We start from the raw sequence: 18,295 nt of genomic DNA on the forward strand, positions 1-18,295 counted from the left end.
AAACTTTTAACTTAAAATACTTCATTGTGCAGAAGGCTTATTTTTGTGAAAATATGTAGCCTAATTTGAGATGCTAATATATACTAAAGAGGAATGATTTCTGCTAACACAAGTCTGGGTACTCAGGAATGTATAGAAATGAAAGGTAAGTCAAACCTTCAGCCTCTCAAAAACATATGCAAAAGATCTATTGCTTAAAAATATAAAATGCAATGTTAAGGAATGTGAAAATCATTCTATATTCATGATCAATTAAGCCCTATAATATTTTATCCATTTTTATATCCCAGCTTTTTTTTTCAGTGTGTCTGAATGCTTTTAAGTATGAAGACTCCCAAAGATGTAAAGTAGCAGTATTTCACTTGCATGACCTTTGAAAGCTCTTACAGAAATCTCATACCACACGTATGCAAATTAGTTGTATTAGTGGATGCTACAGAAACACTGCTTCATTGAGTGCACTCTTCCATTTCCATTTCTGTGGCATAAATTAGGTGATTTATCTTTTCATACGTTGGAGACAAATTGCTGAAATGCCTTTAAAAAATATCTGGTTCATTCTTACTGTTCCTCTTTCAATAAAAGTGGTACCTCCTCAAAGAGGCCTTCCTGAGAAGTTTATCTAAGTTCTCTTGAAGTCCTTCTCCATCACATAAGCCTTTTAGTTGTGTACATACCCCTGTGTTGTCTGGGATCCAAAAAGACAAGAACTTTATCCTTCTTGATTTCCACCATATCTTCAGTCTTCAGTTCATACTTAATAACTAGTTACTGGATAAAGAAATGCAAAGAAAGTTTGGATGTCACACCTTGAAAATCATCTCAAGGAATCATTGATTGTTAGAGCTCAAAGAGAGCATTTTATCAACAAAAAAGTAGTGTTCATGTGGATAAAAAGTGATGCCCAGAACTATGAAGTGCTCTGGCCGGAGAATATTCTTAGTATCACTTTTGATCATACTATGGAAAATGTGGATTCTCATGTATAACAAAAGGATGCTGGATTCCTCTGGGATTGTGATTTTTATGTATATACAATAAGCCAGAAGGTCCTATTTTGCTTGTGGTTGGTTTTTATTTTCTTTTAAACTTTAGATATTTGCAATAGTGATTTATTACAGTCAGGATGAAAGAAGAAAATGTTTCTTTTTTTTTTTCTTTTTTTAGATTTTATTTATTTGCTTGAGAGACAGAAAAGGATAGTGAGAGAGAGCACGAGCAGGGAGGAGAGGGAGAAGCAGGCTCCCCACGAGCAGACACCCTTACCTGGGACTTAATCCCAGGACCCTAAGATCATGATCTGAGCCAAAGCAGATGCTTAACTGACTGAGCCACCCAGGTGCCCCAGAGAAGGGGATATTTCAATAGAGTATCATTATAGAAGGTAAATAGATATTCCATCCAATTCCTAGAACCCAGGAAGATCAATGGAATAGACAAAAAATGCCTTTTTTTTCTATTCTATACCAAGTCTTCCCGGAGTATTGTCAGTGGCTCATGGAACAAACATTGTTGGTCTCCCTGTCCAAACTGAAGTAGGAGCCACCTCAGGTTGGAGAAGATTCAGAGTGGCAGATGAAGTTGTGCATCCATCCAGGTTAGGCCATAATGACCTGAACACTGGCTCCGTGAGAACTGTCAGCATTCTCAGAAGTGATCTTTTCACTGTGAACTAAAATACTTGGACCAGAACAACCATAATATTCTGAGAAAAGTCTTTACAATGATGCTCAGAAGCTTGGCATTGTGAATTAAAGCTATTATTTTATGATCTATATATTCATTATCTATAATCTTTAATCTCTAGGTCCTCTATGGCTGTATATAGTCAAATTCTGCGTCTGCAAAGCCTAAATTAATCTCTGGAAACTGCCCCACACTCCAGTTGTTCTTTGACCTGGCTCTGGTTACAGAAAGCTTTTCTTTCTTCTGCTTCCATTCACCTATAATAAGCTCCTATTCTCCCCTAGCTGCTCAAGAAGACCCAGTTTTATTGTTTTAAACTATCCAGTTTAAATCCCTTTTATAATACTCTCAGTGCCATTAACAGTCACGTGTATCTTTCAGTTGTACAACAAACAATGAATGAGAAGCTACTATGGAGGGGCTGTGCGGGATCAAGGTTAAGTGCATGGCCCTGGTTCCACCAACCCCATTTAAATCCAGCTCCACAACCTACTGTATGTATGACTTGGGGCCATTTAGTAACTTGCATATATTTCACTTTCCTCATTTTTGAATGTGGATGATGGTGATAATAACTACCTCATAGAGATGTTATAAAGATTAAATGAACAAAAAGTATTAAAAAATTAGAAATGCATCAGGCACACAGTAAGTGCACGGTAAAATTTAATTTTTGGTATTACTCTGATTCAATGAAGAGTAAGATACAGTCCCAGCTCTCACGGCTCTTGTGCCTTAGGGACAAAAATTTCAATAGCCAATTATAACTGTGCGTAAGGGCCATGACGGGGTCGTTCAGAGGGTGTTAGCCAAACACAGGAGAGACAACAAGCCCAGCCTTATCGTATGTCTCATTTCTTCTGGAATGTAGTCAAACAATCTGCTGATAAGTTCTTCCTTCATTTTAACAGCCAGCTTTCTGGAGACAATGTCTTAGCATTAAAATTTGGCATTAAAATGTTAGGATCATAGGACTGATTAGCAAAAGCAAGCAGTGTATTTAAAACTAAAAAATTAATTAGAAGAATTCTGTGACCTCTACCCCTTTGCTTATGAGAGCCTGTTGGAATGTGTACAAAGTAAAAAGGTCTATTTTTAACATGATCAGATTTATACTTACTCGATTAGAGCAAAATGGCAAACTTAACTGTGGAGAAAGAGGTTAATGCCCTTCGAGCCTGTCTCCAAAGTTCAGAACTGATCTATTTTTAAACAATGGAGTGTGAAGAGCCACGGGCTGAAAATAGGTACAGATCATGTGTCCCAGTAGAATATATGATGTCAGTATATTTCATTTTCACAGAACATGAATCAGGCTGAGAGTATAATACTGTCCTTCTGACCTTTAATTTGTTGAATAGACTATTAGGGAAGAAAGCATAATCTGAATGCGTGTTTACTTGTGCAATTCTGAATCGTTGAAGTACATACTTGTTGCGTTTTAAAATATCCTGTAAAATGTGTTTAGTTAAGATTAACTAAAACAGGCTAGAATCATAATTGAAAAGTTATAGAAGGATCTTATAAATTATCAGATATTCATGTAACAGGCACAGGAATAAAAGGCTAGAAAAACTTTAAGTGACCTGGTTATGGTCATATTGCCAAACAAAGAAATTGACTCTTTATCCTTCTTTCAGTGTATTTTCCCTTGCATCCCTAGTTTCTAGAAAACAAATGGACAAAAAACATTTATCGATTTCTTAATGTGTGCAAAACATTGATCCAGGCGTGATGGGAAGGTAAATTGTAAAATATGATTTCAGTCTCAAAGTGCCTACCATATGCTTGTAAGACACAAGATATAAATACATGGAAAAAAATAAACGATGAAAAAAAGTTAAAGTACATTACTAAAAATACCAGAAATGTAAAAAGTTCACATATAGTTAATTACCAGAGCAAAGCTGACACTCCATACTGAAATTCTAAATGGATTGAAGACATACATGTGCAACTTGAAACCATAAAACTCTTAGTAGAAAACACAGGGAAAAAGCTTCTTGATGTTGATGTTGGCAGTGATTTTTTTTGGATGTGACACCTAAAGCACAAGTGACAAAAGCAAACATAAATAAGTGGGACTACATGAAACCAAAAAGCTTCTGCACAGCCAGAGACACAATTAGCAAAATGAAAGACAACCTATGGCATGGGAGGAGGTGTTTGCTGACCCCACCTGTGATAAGAGGTTAATATCCAATATATACAAGGGACTCAACTCAAGAGCAGGAAAATAATAGTCCAATTTAGAAGTACGCAAAGGATGAGAATAGACATTTTTTTCCCCCCAAAGTAGATAGTCAAATGCCCAGCAGGTAGGTAGAAGGGTACACAACATCATTAATCATCAGGGAAATGGAAATTAAAGCTACACTGAGATATCACTTCACATTTGTTAGAATGGGTATTATTAAAAGACAGGCTATAACAAGTGCTGGTGAGGATGTGGAAGGGATAGCAGCGAAGGGGAGTGGGGAAGATAACATGCATTATTACAGTGAGAGAAAGCCAGACCAAGGGCCTTTTCCTTGATTTTTCCTAACGTCGTTGATTACTTCCCTCCTTAATCCCCTACAAGGTTTCTCTAGCGGCATCGTTTACTTCTAGGACTTTAAAAATTAGTCCTGTGCAATACTATATAATTCCAATTATATGAGCTCCCTGGAATAGACAAATTCATAGCAACAGAAAGTAAGAGGCGTCACCAGGGACTGACGGTAGGGGGAAGGGGGGATTATTGTTTAATAGTTTCCAGAGTTCTTGCTGCCAATGATGGAAGGTCATTCGATGGAATGATGGTTCACAAAGCATGGTGAACATATTTGCAAACTGCACAATGTTTGATACTATAAAATTGTTATATATATTTTATGAAAATTAAAAAAAATAATAATCTTATAAAATAGCACCCAGTCCTGTATCTCTAGATCTTTAGAGCCATTTCTGCCTGCCACCTGCTCTTGTCACTTGACGGCCCAAGATGCTTCCAACTCAATACAAAAATAAAGCAAAATCCTTTTTCCATATACATGAATATCTTTGGGGATTTATTTCTCCCCAGATCAAAGAGTTCAGAAGTTGTTAAAGTATATGGGTTGTGTTCCCTGTCATTTCCGAGTGACCCTAACTGGATTAGTTTGCTGCTGTCCACTCAGTTTCGGAGCTGGGGCTCCTCTGGTTCTTGGCAGATATTCAGAAGAGAGCAGCTTCCTCCTTCCTGCCACATTTTACCAGCCTAATTTGCTCTGTAAGTTTGCTCGGTTGCCGTAAGAAAATACAACAGACTGCATTGCTTAAATGACAGAATTGTGTTTTTTCATTCTTCTGGAGGCTGCAAGTTCAAAATCAAGGGGCCGGTAGAGTTGGAGCCTTCTGACACCTCTTTTCTTGGCGTACAGTTGTCCGCCCTCTCCCTCTGTCCTCCGGTGGTCTTTTCTCTGTGCTAACATATGCCAGGTGTCTGTTTCCTCTCTTTATAAGGACACCTTCCAAAGAGGATCACTGGAAATTAGGGCTTCAACATATGCATCTGGGGACGATACAATTCAGCCTATAACACTTGCCAACACAGTGCTGTGCTCCACGCAAGTCTAGTGAGCGTGACATGTAAATGAATGTTTAATGAATCTTAGAATGCTGCCTGGTTTTAGGGCCTGGCCTGATTTCCTCATGTCCTTTGCACATGTACATATGCTATTATACAGAGATTATTTCTGTTACTGACCACTAATGATGAAAATGAATTTATGAGAATTGTATTTTAAATTCTCAAATATAGGTTCTTATCCAATTCTCCAATACCAAACTCCTTCTCTTGGGATTGTCTTCTAACTCACACTACTAACTGTTGGTTCCATTTTAATAATATATATATTTTTTTTAGTTCAGCCTATTTCTGGATACCAGTCTGCTTTGTTTGCTGTGTTTGACAGTTCAGATCAGTCTATGTTTACCACGTCAGATAGACTTAACACTTACTCTGCAAATTATTCTTACAACTTGCTAACTGCTTGTAAGCCCCCAGAGCTGCATCCTGATGGAGTTTATACAACTCCTTGTAGGGTGTCAGCCTGGGATACTACACAGCAGGACCAAGATACAGAGTCTCCAACACACACGCATCTTTTCAATACACAATTCCTTAATATAGATTTGCTTGGTCTGTTCCTACCTCTTTTTCCTTGCTTCATAATCAAATTTAAGTGAATGTTAGGAGAATTTTCTGTCACTGTCATTATTCTGCCTGGTACCTAGTGGAGCAGTATGTCCCTGTGTTCTAGGAAAACAGATCAATGGCACGATGCTTAGACTATCTTAACTTCAATTTCATTTGCATTTGTATTGTAAGGCTTAAATGAGATTTACTATCTCAAAACCAAATTAGATGCCTTTGAGAACTGTAGCAACAGAAAACATTAAAATGTTTGAATCTGTCCATCTCAAAATTCGTCTTGTTCTGATCAATCCTTTACAAGCAGGCAGATTTCACTGAAGCCACTTCAGCATAATTGGCCATTTGTATATGCAGAGATTTTAGACTAATTGCCTTTAACATAATTTGAAGAGACTATTGATCTAGCAACTAATGATATAGCTGGGTTTCAAAATAAGTAATGGTGAAAAATGTCAGTAGGAAAGAGGCTATTGCAGACTATTTCTCTGTATCTCTACTGGGCTTTTCTTATTATAGCTATGACTAACACAAGATGGAATATCATGTGGCCATTAAAAAGAATAGCAACTAGGACCATGTCTCAAAATAGGAAATATTTTATATTATAAAGATAGGGAAAAAAGGAATAAATATTGAATGTATATTGTGATTACAAATATATTAAGGTGAATAAAAGTTTGTCTTAAGGAATATATACACATATTAAAACATTTATTAAGGTGATAAAAATACAGAGATTTGGGCGCCTGGGTGGCTCAGTGGGTTAAGCTGCTGCCTTCAGCTCAGGTCATGATCTCAGAGTCCTGGGATCGAGTCCCGCATCGGGCTCTCTGCTCAGCGGGGAGCCTGCTTCCCTCTCTCTCCCTCTGCCTGCCTCTCTGTGTCTACTTGTGATCTCTCTCTGTCAAATAAATAAATAAAATCTTAAAAAAAAAAAAGAAATATAAATTCTTAAAAAAAATAGAGATTTTTTCTCATATATTTTAAGAGATGTGTGTATAGGCATTTTTTTTTCAAAGATTTTTTTCGATGCATCTCTTAGCTAATACACAAATACTTGATTACTTCTTTAATGAAATGGAAAACTACAATAAACTAAAATTGAGGCATTCCATATTAATTCAGCAATCCTCCTTTTTCTACTTCTAAACACTTTTTTAATTCTCCCCAAACAAATGTTAAGGGTAAATGTTCCTTAGCTTTGTAGTCTATTACATAGTTTTTGATATTGAGATTATTTAGGAGTTGCAGTGAAAGCTTTCTTTAAAAAATAAGACAGATGATCTCAACTAGAAAAATAGATTACCTTAAATCTTCCCAATAAGATATAGAAATCAAGGGAAATGCTTTCAGTTTAAGAAATTGAAGCAGTACCTAACTTGTTACCCGATGTTTGGACAAATGTTTAGAACATTTTTAAGCATGAAGATATGCCAGAATGGACCGATTTTCTCACACATGCAGTCCACCATCTTGCAATTTAGAAGGCAAACGCGCAGATCAGTACAAGCCAGTTGGGAATGCTGAGGAAAATTGTTTTTAAATTGCTTCATGTGTTTCCTTTCTTAAAAAAAATAATGGAATGTGTATGTACAATTCACCTTCCGAATTTATTATATCAATAGAACACCTTTATTATAAGAATTCTGTATTTTATTCCTTGGCTTTAGCCACAAGGGAATTTCACGGACTCTCCCCTAAGAATATCTTATCATTTTCTTCTTCAGAAGCTCTGCACTCACCTTATCTTTTGTTTTGAATCAACAATCCCCACTTTTTTTTTGAACGTGACTCAGTATCCTTTTCCCAAATTACCTTGAAGCATTTGTTCTTTGAAAATATAGAATATATAGTCTATACAATTCATTTGATATTAATATTATTTTATAGTACAGCTGTAAATTACAGTGCTTAAAACAGATAACACTGAGTAAACTTTATTAATGTTTTACTTGTGTTAATTTAATTATCATAATCTATGATAGAGTTGCTATGTTATCTCCATTTTACAGATGGGAAGATTAAAATTTGAAGAATCTGAGTCACTTTCTGTGGACACAGAGCCATTTAGTTTTGGAATCAGGGATTGAATGTGTGTGTGCGCACACGCACAGGGAGAGAGAGAGAGAGAGACTAACCCATATACATATTTTTTTACTACCTATATTATACTGAATATATACACGTATATCTTTGTCCCTTAACTAGGTGTAAACTTTCAGATACATCTTTATTTTAGGAACCATGGTTTCCAAACCTCATTGCTTATAACTTTGAGTGTGTTATTGAAAGTAGAGATTTTGAGTCATATCCGCTGGAGATGTAGCTCCAGATTCTTTTCAGATTCTCCAGATTCTCTCCTCAGAATTCAAGCCTGGTGAACTGTATTTTAGTAAAGTGCCATAAATGTGTCCACAAGATTATCCTCTTCCTCTGAAAAGTGACAAAGAGGAGAATGTCATCTTTGGCAGGTCATTGAATCCTTTTTTTTCTTTAATCTACATGAGAGCCACAAGGAGGGCAAAAACCCATGGAACAATCCTGAATAGTTTGTTTTATTTTCCAAGAAATAAAGGCATTCAGATTCAGGTTTTTAAAAATAATTGTTGTGGGTAAAATAAAAATAGCCAAGTTCATTGCCATCCGTTTGCTGCCCTACAATCAACAAAGACTCATGTCAGACTCTCAAAATACATAAATTTCAAAAGAACAAATTTATGGGTAATACCGAAATCTTTCAGGTATGTTGTAATACTAGATATGCTCAAAAAGTAAGATAGCTTCTTAGAATCTATCAAACCCCTAAGTTGGAGAGCTGGGTCGCCCAGCAAACCATGGTTATTCCTCTTGCAAGTGTGTGGTCTTTAGCAGATTATTCAGTCTCTTCTGTAAAATGGAGTAGTAATAATACTTAAGTAATAATACTTTGCAAGGATAAAGTAAATTAATGCTTGTAAAAGATTTAAAGCCATACCTGGATACTGGAAAGCATACAAAAAAATAGTCTCTTATTTTTATTATGTTCATTCTTAAAATTATCCTTACCTTTAAAAAAAAAAAGACAAAACCCTAACACATCCACTTACTCCAGTTCTCACCAGTCCCAGTTTCTGAACTGGGGGAAATAGGGCAACATTAGCAGCACTCTTTTATAGGATCTCCTAGGGGATAAAGTGTCAGTTGACGTAGATTTGACTATATTTGTTTATTCGTGTTTGATGTTAATATAGAAGTCGTATGTCTGGATGACATTGGAATGTCTAATATAAGTTCTTAGAAGGAAGGTCTTGTGTGTTCTGCAAAGTCTAAAAATACAGGGTGTGTTGGGTGTAGGAATTTAGCAATGTAACAGCAGCTCTGTTTTGTTAAGATACTCTATGATTCATTATTGTAATGATGGTAATTATATTTATAGCCACCATGCTTAAAACATTTTAGAACTATACTGTGTAGAATAAAATAAAGTAGAATGGAAGAGAACTAAATGTTTTACAAAATGGAACTTTCCCCAATGATACTTAAGTTATTGGTAAAGAAATATAGTGTTTCAATGAGACTTAAAATATTACTATTCTTTTTAATAATGACCAAAAAAATATTGCTTAACTTTATCAGGGTCTCAGGCTTTGCATAATTCCTAAGTACTGGTTTATGGTTAAAATCCTTTGTGGGGCACCTGGGTGGCTCAGTTGGTTAGGCCTCTGCCTTTGACTCAGATCATGATTTCAGGGTCCCAGGATAGAGCCTCATTAGGCTCCATGCTCAGCACAGAGTCTGCTTCTCCCTCTGCCCTTCCATCCCCTTGTGTGTTCTCTCTCCCTCTCAAATAAATAATCTTTTAAAAAATTAATTAAAAATCCTTTGCAAAGCTCTCTCTCTCTCTCTCTCTCTATTTATACATATATATACAAAATCCAATTTCCTGATTGTCATAAAGTTAAACCAAAAAAATAATAAAAAATTAATGCTGAGAGTAAAAAGGCAAGTCACAGATGAGGAGAAGATATTTACAAAGTATATCCCAACCAAGAACTCATGTCAAGACTATAAGAAGAACTCCAACAACAGGAAAAAAAAAAAAGAGGAAAACTTGACTGGGCAGTTCACCAAACAGGATATTTATCTGATCAGTAAGCCTATAAAAACGTGCATAACAACATTAATCATTGGGGAAATGTAAGATAAAACTGCAATGGGAAAAAAATTTAAAAACAGTAAGATGTCTCTGCATACCTACTAATGGGTAATATCAAAGAATGTGAGAAAAATAATACAATCATTTTAGAAAACTTTTGCTAGTATCCACTAAAATTAAATATAAGCTTACTTTATTACCCAGTAATTCCAATATAAGGTAAATAAATATTCAAGAGAAATCAATGCAGATATAGCCATTGTGGAAAACAGTACAGAGGTTTCTCAAAAAGTTAAAAATAGAACTGCCTTACAATTCAGCAGTTGCATTTCTGGATGTTTACCCAAAGACTACAAAAACACTAATTCAAAGGGATACATGCACCCCAGTGTTTATTGCAGCAGAGTCTACAGTAGTCAAACCATGGAAACAGCCCAATTGTCCACTGACAATGGATGAATATGGATAGAGAGGTTGTGGTTATACATTTGAAAATTCACTTTAGATTTGTGCACTTTACTCTGTCTGAATGATACTTTAAAAAATATTCTCTAGTCTGGGACCAAACAATGAGCATAAATAATTCTATCATACTTGAGCAAAACAAGACAAAGGAATGCTGGAAAGGAAAGACTTTCATATTTGAAATAAACTGACATATCAAAGTAAGACCAAATGCAGTGTTCTTCATTGTTGTTTACTGTATTATGCTTTTATGTAGTAGAGAAAAGTTTGTTTGGAATTTGAACAGATTTGTCTATTTCCCCGTGCTTTTTAATTTACTCCGTTGTTTAATTATATTGTATAAATATGGTCTCATGATTATTTATTTTATACTTTGGGATTAATCTAACACTACATTCTTTACTGTTACACCAATCGTTAAAGCTTTCGCTACTGGTAGCTCTTTCCTTTGGCCCCTTTTGAAATACACTCATCTTTGTGGAATTTTTTTTTTTTATGATTGTATTTCTTTGTTTTTTACCACATCTATACTTTCTGTTAATACAAGACGCTCCAGGAAGAAAAAGATTACAATTTTTTAAGTGTTTACAGTAAGCTTGCTAATATGGAGTACCTTATTTAGGTCAGGGCCCTGTCTGATTCCCTTAAGAATGGAGCATTCCTCAGTTTAATGCATATGGTCAATACTTCTAACTCAAGCCAGACGTATTGCTAAAATAGCTTATTATAAAAACTGCCATAAAGAACATAGATGGAAATTAGAGATATTAATAACTTAACTGTGTGTCTCAGTTAAGTCAGTGTGCTATAAGGGACTGTGATTGATGGAGGAGGAGCTTTAAAAGTCTTGTTTTACATATGGAGAGATATTAATAACTTAATTAAATATGTTCTCTAAGAAAATGTGCTATAAAGAAATGTGATTGATGGAGAAGAGCTTTTGAAAGTTTTGCTTCATTTCTAGACTTACATGATGTTTCTATTAAAGTATATACCCTCTAAGCAAGCCAATTTTATAGGAGGAGAGAGGGCTTTTAAATGCAAATAACTTTCTAATTACATTTTTTCTCATCAAATGCTTGTTAGAATTTATAGTTTCAATCTGATAGTCGTCACATTGGGGGTAAAAGTTCCACAGAGAGGGAGAAAATTAATGGATTCCTTTAAGCCATAACAATAATATGAAATTATCCCCGCGGTGTTACAATCAAGGCAGTTACAATAGGTGTACCTGAACAGGCAATGCATCATAGAAAAAGTTATTCATATAAATAAAGTACAGCTACATTGTTTATAAAATATACTTCCAATTATTTTCTAAAATAAAGAGTGAGAGAACAATGAAGAGAAAAGTTGTGTAGTTGAAATCCAAGAACACAGATAGAAGAATTCTCTGTTTTATTATTTTTGTTTGAAATTTCTTATTTTCTCTGCAACTTGACTTATGTTCACTTTCCCCCCCAGTATTCTTCTTTGCCATTTTGCATGTGAAATCATTCATTCAGACAGTCAATCTGGTCCTTTTAATGACCTCTCTGTCTTCTTTCAACTCCTGTGGTTACCTTGAGTACCTTGAGTGGTTCACCTTTTGTCTTCTTGACGTTTTTGTACAGAAAGATTTTGAATAATAAAAAACACATTTTTATACACCAGAGACTTGTTTCTCAAGCTGTTTGCTTGAGAGAGCTTTCTAGGAGTTTTAAGTAAATATCTCCCGAAGGGAACAAAACTGGTCTTTGCGAGCACTTTTTTCCACTGCTCAAACTCCATCTTCCTCCCTTTCTTCTTCCGTTCCCGCGCTCCTTCCACCTGCTCTGCCCGCCCGCGTATCTGCTCAGCTCCTACCACCTGCTGGGTCTTACTGTAGTCCCATCCCCACCAAGGCTCGCCAGCACCAGTTAAAATCAACTACAAGTTGACCTCGGTACAGCCCCCCATGGAATCAGCTGAACATTATCTGGGCTTGGATGATGTTACACGAGGTACCACATGTAATATCTTTCTCTTGTTTTTGTTGTTATGTTCACTTACTGCCTATTACAGCTGACTGTGGAATATTTTACCATCCTCCATGAAACCCCACCATTGGAGACTCTTCTTAGCCCTACTGAAGTGACAAAATACTATTAAAGTTGAAATACCTTCTTCTCCATGGCGGACCCCAAATTTTGTGCCCCGGTATTAGCTACAAGTTTCTTACCAATTCCAAAATAAGGTCAAGTCATTTCATGAACCAAAACTGAAGAAACCCTTTTTAATCTATTTTATCTATTAACTTTTTTATCTATTTATTATCTATTTATTAACTATTTTATCTATTAGTTTATATAACATTTTTCTAAAGCAAGAATTCAGATCTCAGCTTTCGTTAATACTTCCAGTTTTTTTTTTTTTTTTTTGCCCTTTTCCCACCTTTTAGCAGGATTTCCTTCAGTATAGTATCTATGCCTCATAAAAGAGATCACAAATTCAGGGTTAACCCTTTTTCTTTAGGGCTCATTGGAGAACAAATATTTGAGAAATGGCATTGTGGTAGAATTTAGGTTCCTACTGGGGCACCTGGGTGGCTCAGTGGGTTAAATCCTCTGCCTTCGGCTTAGGTCATGATCCCAGGGTCCTGGGATCGAGCCCCACATCGGGCTCTCTGCTCAGCAAGGAGCCTGATTCCCATTCTCTCTCTGCCTGCCTCTCTGCCTACTTATGATCTCTGTCTGTGAAATAAATAAACAAACAAAAATCTTAAAAAAAAAAAAAATTTAGGTTCCCACTATTTATCTCTTTACCTATGTAACTTACAAGATTAAAAATGGTTGGTTCTGGGTGCCTGGGTGGCTCAGTGGGTTAAGCCACTGCCTTCGGCTCAGGTCATGATCTCAGGGTCCTGGGATCGAGTCCCGCATCGGGCTCTCTGCTCAGCAGGGAGCCTGCTTCCCTCTCTCTCTCTGCCTGCCTCTCAGTCTACTTGTGATCTCTCTCTGTAAAATAAATAAAATAAAATCTTTAAAAAAAAAAAATGGTTCGTTCCAGTGTCACCTGGATGGTTCACTCGGTTAAGCGTCTGCGTTTGGCCCAGGTCATGATTTCAGGACCCTGAGATCAAGCCCATGTCAGGCTCCAGGCCCATGGCAATCTCCCTGCTCAGGCAAGAGTCTTCTTCTCCCTCTGCCCTTCCCCAGTGCCTGTGTGCTTATGTTTTCTCTCTTTCTCTCAAATAAATAAATAAAATCTTAAAAAAAAAAAAAATGGTTGTTCCCATATCTCTATTTTAGTCCAAAGAGATAACACTATGTCTAATCTTGACCACATCTACAGAATGAAATCAAATGTTTAAGGTCTAATTCAGAATTGGCCAGGCTCCAGGAATAAGAGAAACAAACAATTTAGGAAAAGAAAACTGTAGTCCCTCCAGTCTAAAGCCCAGGAGGTTTAAAAAGAGTGATTTTCTGGTCTAGCCCAGAAACAGATTGAATTTAAAATTATAGATTATAGTTAGATTAGAGCCTTCTTTGTATAACCTTTCTTGAACACCCCATTGCCCTCACTTTGATATGAATAACATTAAGAAAAAAAAAACATTAAAATGCTTGTCTGGCAGCTGGACTTTTGTTTCAGAATTCTGGTCAGTAGGTGCAAGTTAGATTGTTTAACACAATGGGGCACAAAAGCAGTAGTATCATAGTTAACAGGAGGTAATGTGACTTCTTTTCTTCATAAAACAAGATAAAGTGGAGACTAGAGCTCTTCCACATTTGAGTTCTAATTTTATATGAAGTTTGGTAAAGGGATTGGGAAGTTATAAAAGGTAAGACATATATATTTAATTCACATTTACTTAATGTTTAATGTATGCCTATACTGTGCTAGATGCTGGGAATACAAAGTTCCAACACAAAAATAAAACACAATTTCTGGCTTTGAAGAGATATGCAGATTATTAGAATGTATGTGTCTTTGGTTCTGAACTTAAATTGCAATATTGGGCTATGTGTAGATTTTAATGTAAGCATGTATTCTTCTTCCTGCTATGATTAATACCTCTCTTTGTATTTGTCTGCCCTTGCCATCTTTAGGAGATCGTCAACTTCAACTGTCGGAAACTAGTGGCTACCATGCCGCTGTTTGCTAATGCAGATCCCAATTTCGTGACTGCCATGCTGAGCAAGTTGAGATTTGAGGTGTTTCAACCTGGAGATTATATCATACGAGAAGGAGCTGTGGGTAAAAAAATGTATTTCATTCAACATGGAGTTGCTGGTGTCATCACAAAATCCAGTAAAGAAATGAAGCTGACAGATGGCTCTTACTTTGGAGGTCAGTGAGAAAGAAAGTGGCACTGAGCTGAATGTTGCTTCGGTTATGTGTCCTTCTCAGAATTTTGGAGATGTCAGAATGTTGATTTGTGGGTTTTGACTAGGAACTTGTATTCGAATTCCGATAGAAGTATCTAAATGGCATGTTTTCACATTTCAGTGTCACATGTTCAGTGTGTGTATATTTACTGTGTTGGTTGGAGTATCTTGTTACCTTCACAAACCGGAAGTGATGAACACTGGCTTAAACCAGAAGGAAAATATATTTTTGTCTCACACAGAAGTTTCAGGAGAGTCAGGTGGCTCTCCTCAAGACAGTTTTCAGGAGCCCAGATTTCACTGATTTTGTCGCCATCCCCTAGAGTGATTTTCCCACTAGAAGGAACTGGTTCCTCTCCATCATGTTAGGTATGGCCCACAGGAAGGGAAGAAGGGGACAGAGGAAGTGACGAGTGAGCAACTTCTCTTTAAAGGTGTACCTAGAATTGTCCCTGTCAGTGCTTATTTACATCCAATTGGCTAGAATTGAGTTATGAGAGTACCTGTAGGTGTAAGGCAGGCTGAGGAATGTAGCCTCTAGTTGAGAGGTGTGAAAGTCAGGGTTCTCCTAAGAAACAGAACCAATAGGAGAACATACATACAAAAGGAGAGTTATTATGAGGAATTGGCTTATGCAAATATGGAGACTGACAAGTCTTGTGATTCGGCCATTGACAAGCTGGAGACCAGGAAAGCTGGTGGTAGAATTTAGTTTGGCTCCCAAGTCTGGGAACTGGAGGAGTCAAAGATGTACATCCCAGTCTAAAGGCAGAAGATGAGATGAGTTGTTAGCTCAAGCAGTGAGATAGGAAAAGAGGGTCGAACTCCCCCCCACTACTTTTGTTCTGTTCACACCTCTAGTTGTTCGGATGATGCCCACTCACATTGGGGAGGGGAGTCTGCTTTACTGAGCCCACTGATCCAAATGCTGATCATATCTGGAAACACCCTTGCAGACACATCCAAAAGTTATGTTCAATCTGGGCATCCCATGGCCAGTCAAGTTGATACCTAAAACTAACCATTATAAGTAGAAATTTTCCTTGCTAAAAATCCTGAAAATTTGAATTGTTTCCAACTTTTTGCTATTATCAGATATATATTGATATTTGTGCACATGTATAAAACTTGCCTAGAAGTTGAATTTCTGGTCAAAGACTATACATATTTTTAAACTGAGATAAACACCAAATTGTTTCTTTGATGGGACTGCCTCTGTCTACATGCCCTGCCAATTCATTTTGACTTTTGTCCTCTTAATAAGTAAAAATGGCATCTCTTTCTTGTTTAATGTGCAATCCCATTATTAATATTGAGGTTGAAGCATTCATAGATTTATTCAACATTTGTGTTTTATTTTTTCTGCTTCTATTCTTTATATATTTTCTATTTTTTTTGCCTTTTTAAAACAATTGATAGCAATATTCCTAATGTGTTTTTGATAATCTGTAACTATTTTCTTCAAGCTTGTTATTGCTTTTTTTTTTAAGATTTTATTTATTTATTTGACTGATAGAGATCACCAGTAGGCAGAGAGGCAGGCAGAGAGAGAGAGAGAGAGAGGAGGAGGAAGCGGGCTCCCCGCCGAGCAGAGAGCCGGATGTGGGGCTCCATCCCAGGACCCTGGGATCATGACCTGAGCTGAAGGCAGAGGCTTTAACCCACTGAGCCACCCAGGCACCCTTCTTATTTCTTTGTTATCTTTCTAACTTTCCCTTCATCATTCTGATTTTATTATTGTTGACTTGATATGATCCTGCCTGTCCTTCCCCTTAAGACATCAGAGATTTTGTGTTCCTTAGGTGGGTTTTGTACAGGGCAAATTTACAAAAATATTCTCCATCTTTACCTCTATTTTATTTAGTTTTGCATTTTGTTACTATTTTATCATAGTTTACTGTATTTATTATGCATACCTTGATTACATTTTTAATAGTAACCCATCTAGCATATATTTTTGAATATAGTGTGAAGTAAGATTCTGTATTTTTCCCCAAAAGAGATCAAGTTTTCCACCATCACACATGGAAGATTTCATTCTTTCTGCAAAACATTAAAATATTTCTTTAGTAATAAGCCAATAGAATATAGATTATGGTGACAATAACAGCTAATACTATATTACATATTTGAAAGTTGCTAAGAAAGTAGATCTTAAAAGCTCTCATCACAAGGAAAACATTTTTGTAGCTATATTTGGTGACAGATGTTACCCTGATTATTGTCATCATCATTTCTCAATATATATAAATATCAAAGTATTATGTTGTCATGAGCACGGTAGGAAGGCACAGACACGAGTTGTGTCTTTCCACAATGCCAGCTTTATTCAATCGTAAAGCAAGGTTAACGTAATTATAAAGCAGGTTCAGGATTCCAAACTCAGTGACATTTCACTCTTTGTTCAACTTTGCCTCTTACCACCACATAAAACAAAGCACAAGAAAAGTTACACAGCAAGAAAGATAGTACAGGGAGTAGGAAGTTAAGACACCAAAGATGAAATCAGTCTGTGAGCATGCAGTTCAGTAAAGGCCTCCGTCTGTGGGGTCAGCCCTCAGCGAGGGCTGCTTATTATGTCCAAGCAGTGCAGGACCTCTGTTCTGTTCAGAGATCAGTCCGGCAGAGCTTCAGCAGCGGCCGCCTTTTTGATGTGGTCAAACGTGAAAGGGTCAGTGTCTTGAAAGTCTGATAGTTTGCTGCGAAAATCTTCTTTTTTAAAGGGATTTAATCTGTCTTGGGCCTTTGCAGAACTTTTCTTTTTCTGCTCATCATCATTCTGAGGGTGCCGTCTACTGGCGCTTATTTCAGTATCTGGTCTTAGCTGCAACGCCTTTGGCTCTTGTGTCACTGCTTGACATTTCATGCTTGACGTGGGTGATTCCTGTTACTCTCTGTAGTTGCATACCTGAAACTAACATGTTGTGTCAATTACATCTCACTTAAAAGAAGAGAATCCTGGGTTGGGGGAGATATATACATATATATTCCACTAGATTTTTTTTATATATCAGGAAGAAAACCATATAGTCTTACCTTTTCTAGTATACATGCAGATTCATAGAGGGACTTTAATCATTCCAATCAAAGATGCTTCCAGGTAGTATTGAGACAAAAAAGTAAAACAACTACAGGGAGGAGCCATTATGTTAATATATGGACTTTAGGGGCTCTTTTGCATAGAAGAAATAATGTTAGAACAAGCAGAAGGAGGAAACTATTTTTTCTTAGTTTCTTTTCTTAGTTTCTACCAATTCTGTTAAAACATTAGAAATTTAATGATTAATATTAGACCTCTGGTAGTATAGTATCAGGACTGGGCAAGCTTAATGTTAAAATGTTCTTCAACATCAAGAAACTGAAACGTTTTTTTTAGAAAAAGGTAAGACGTCTGTCTTCAAATATCTATAGGCTTATCCTGTAAGAAGCAGTTCAAAGGAAGCTCTTTTCCTTCTCCTAAGTGAGGTGTAGAATAATGGTCCT

General features: G+C 36.5%; 1 protein-coding gene across 1 annotated transcript in view; it reads left to right on the top strand.

Moving 5' to 3' along the window:
- Positions 1–18,295, top strand: part of HCN1 (hyperpolarization activated cyclic nucleotide gated potassium channel 1) — a 392,660-nt gene that overhangs the window by 325,004 nt on the left and 49,361 nt on the right. Inside the window, exon 6 of the mRNA XM_032337446.1 lies at positions 14,534–14,774. Coding sequence (XP_032193337.1) covers positions 14,534–14,774 — 241 coding nt within the window. The remainder of the gene's footprint in view (positions 1–14,533; positions 14,775–18,295) is intronic.

This window comes from Mustela erminea, chromosome 3, assembly GCF_009829155.1.
Source record: "Mustela erminea isolate mMusErm1 chromosome 3, mMusErm1.Pri, whole genome shotgun sequence".
Taxonomy (NCBI): Eukaryota; Metazoa; Chordata; class Mammalia; order Carnivora; family Mustelidae; genus Mustela; species Mustela erminea.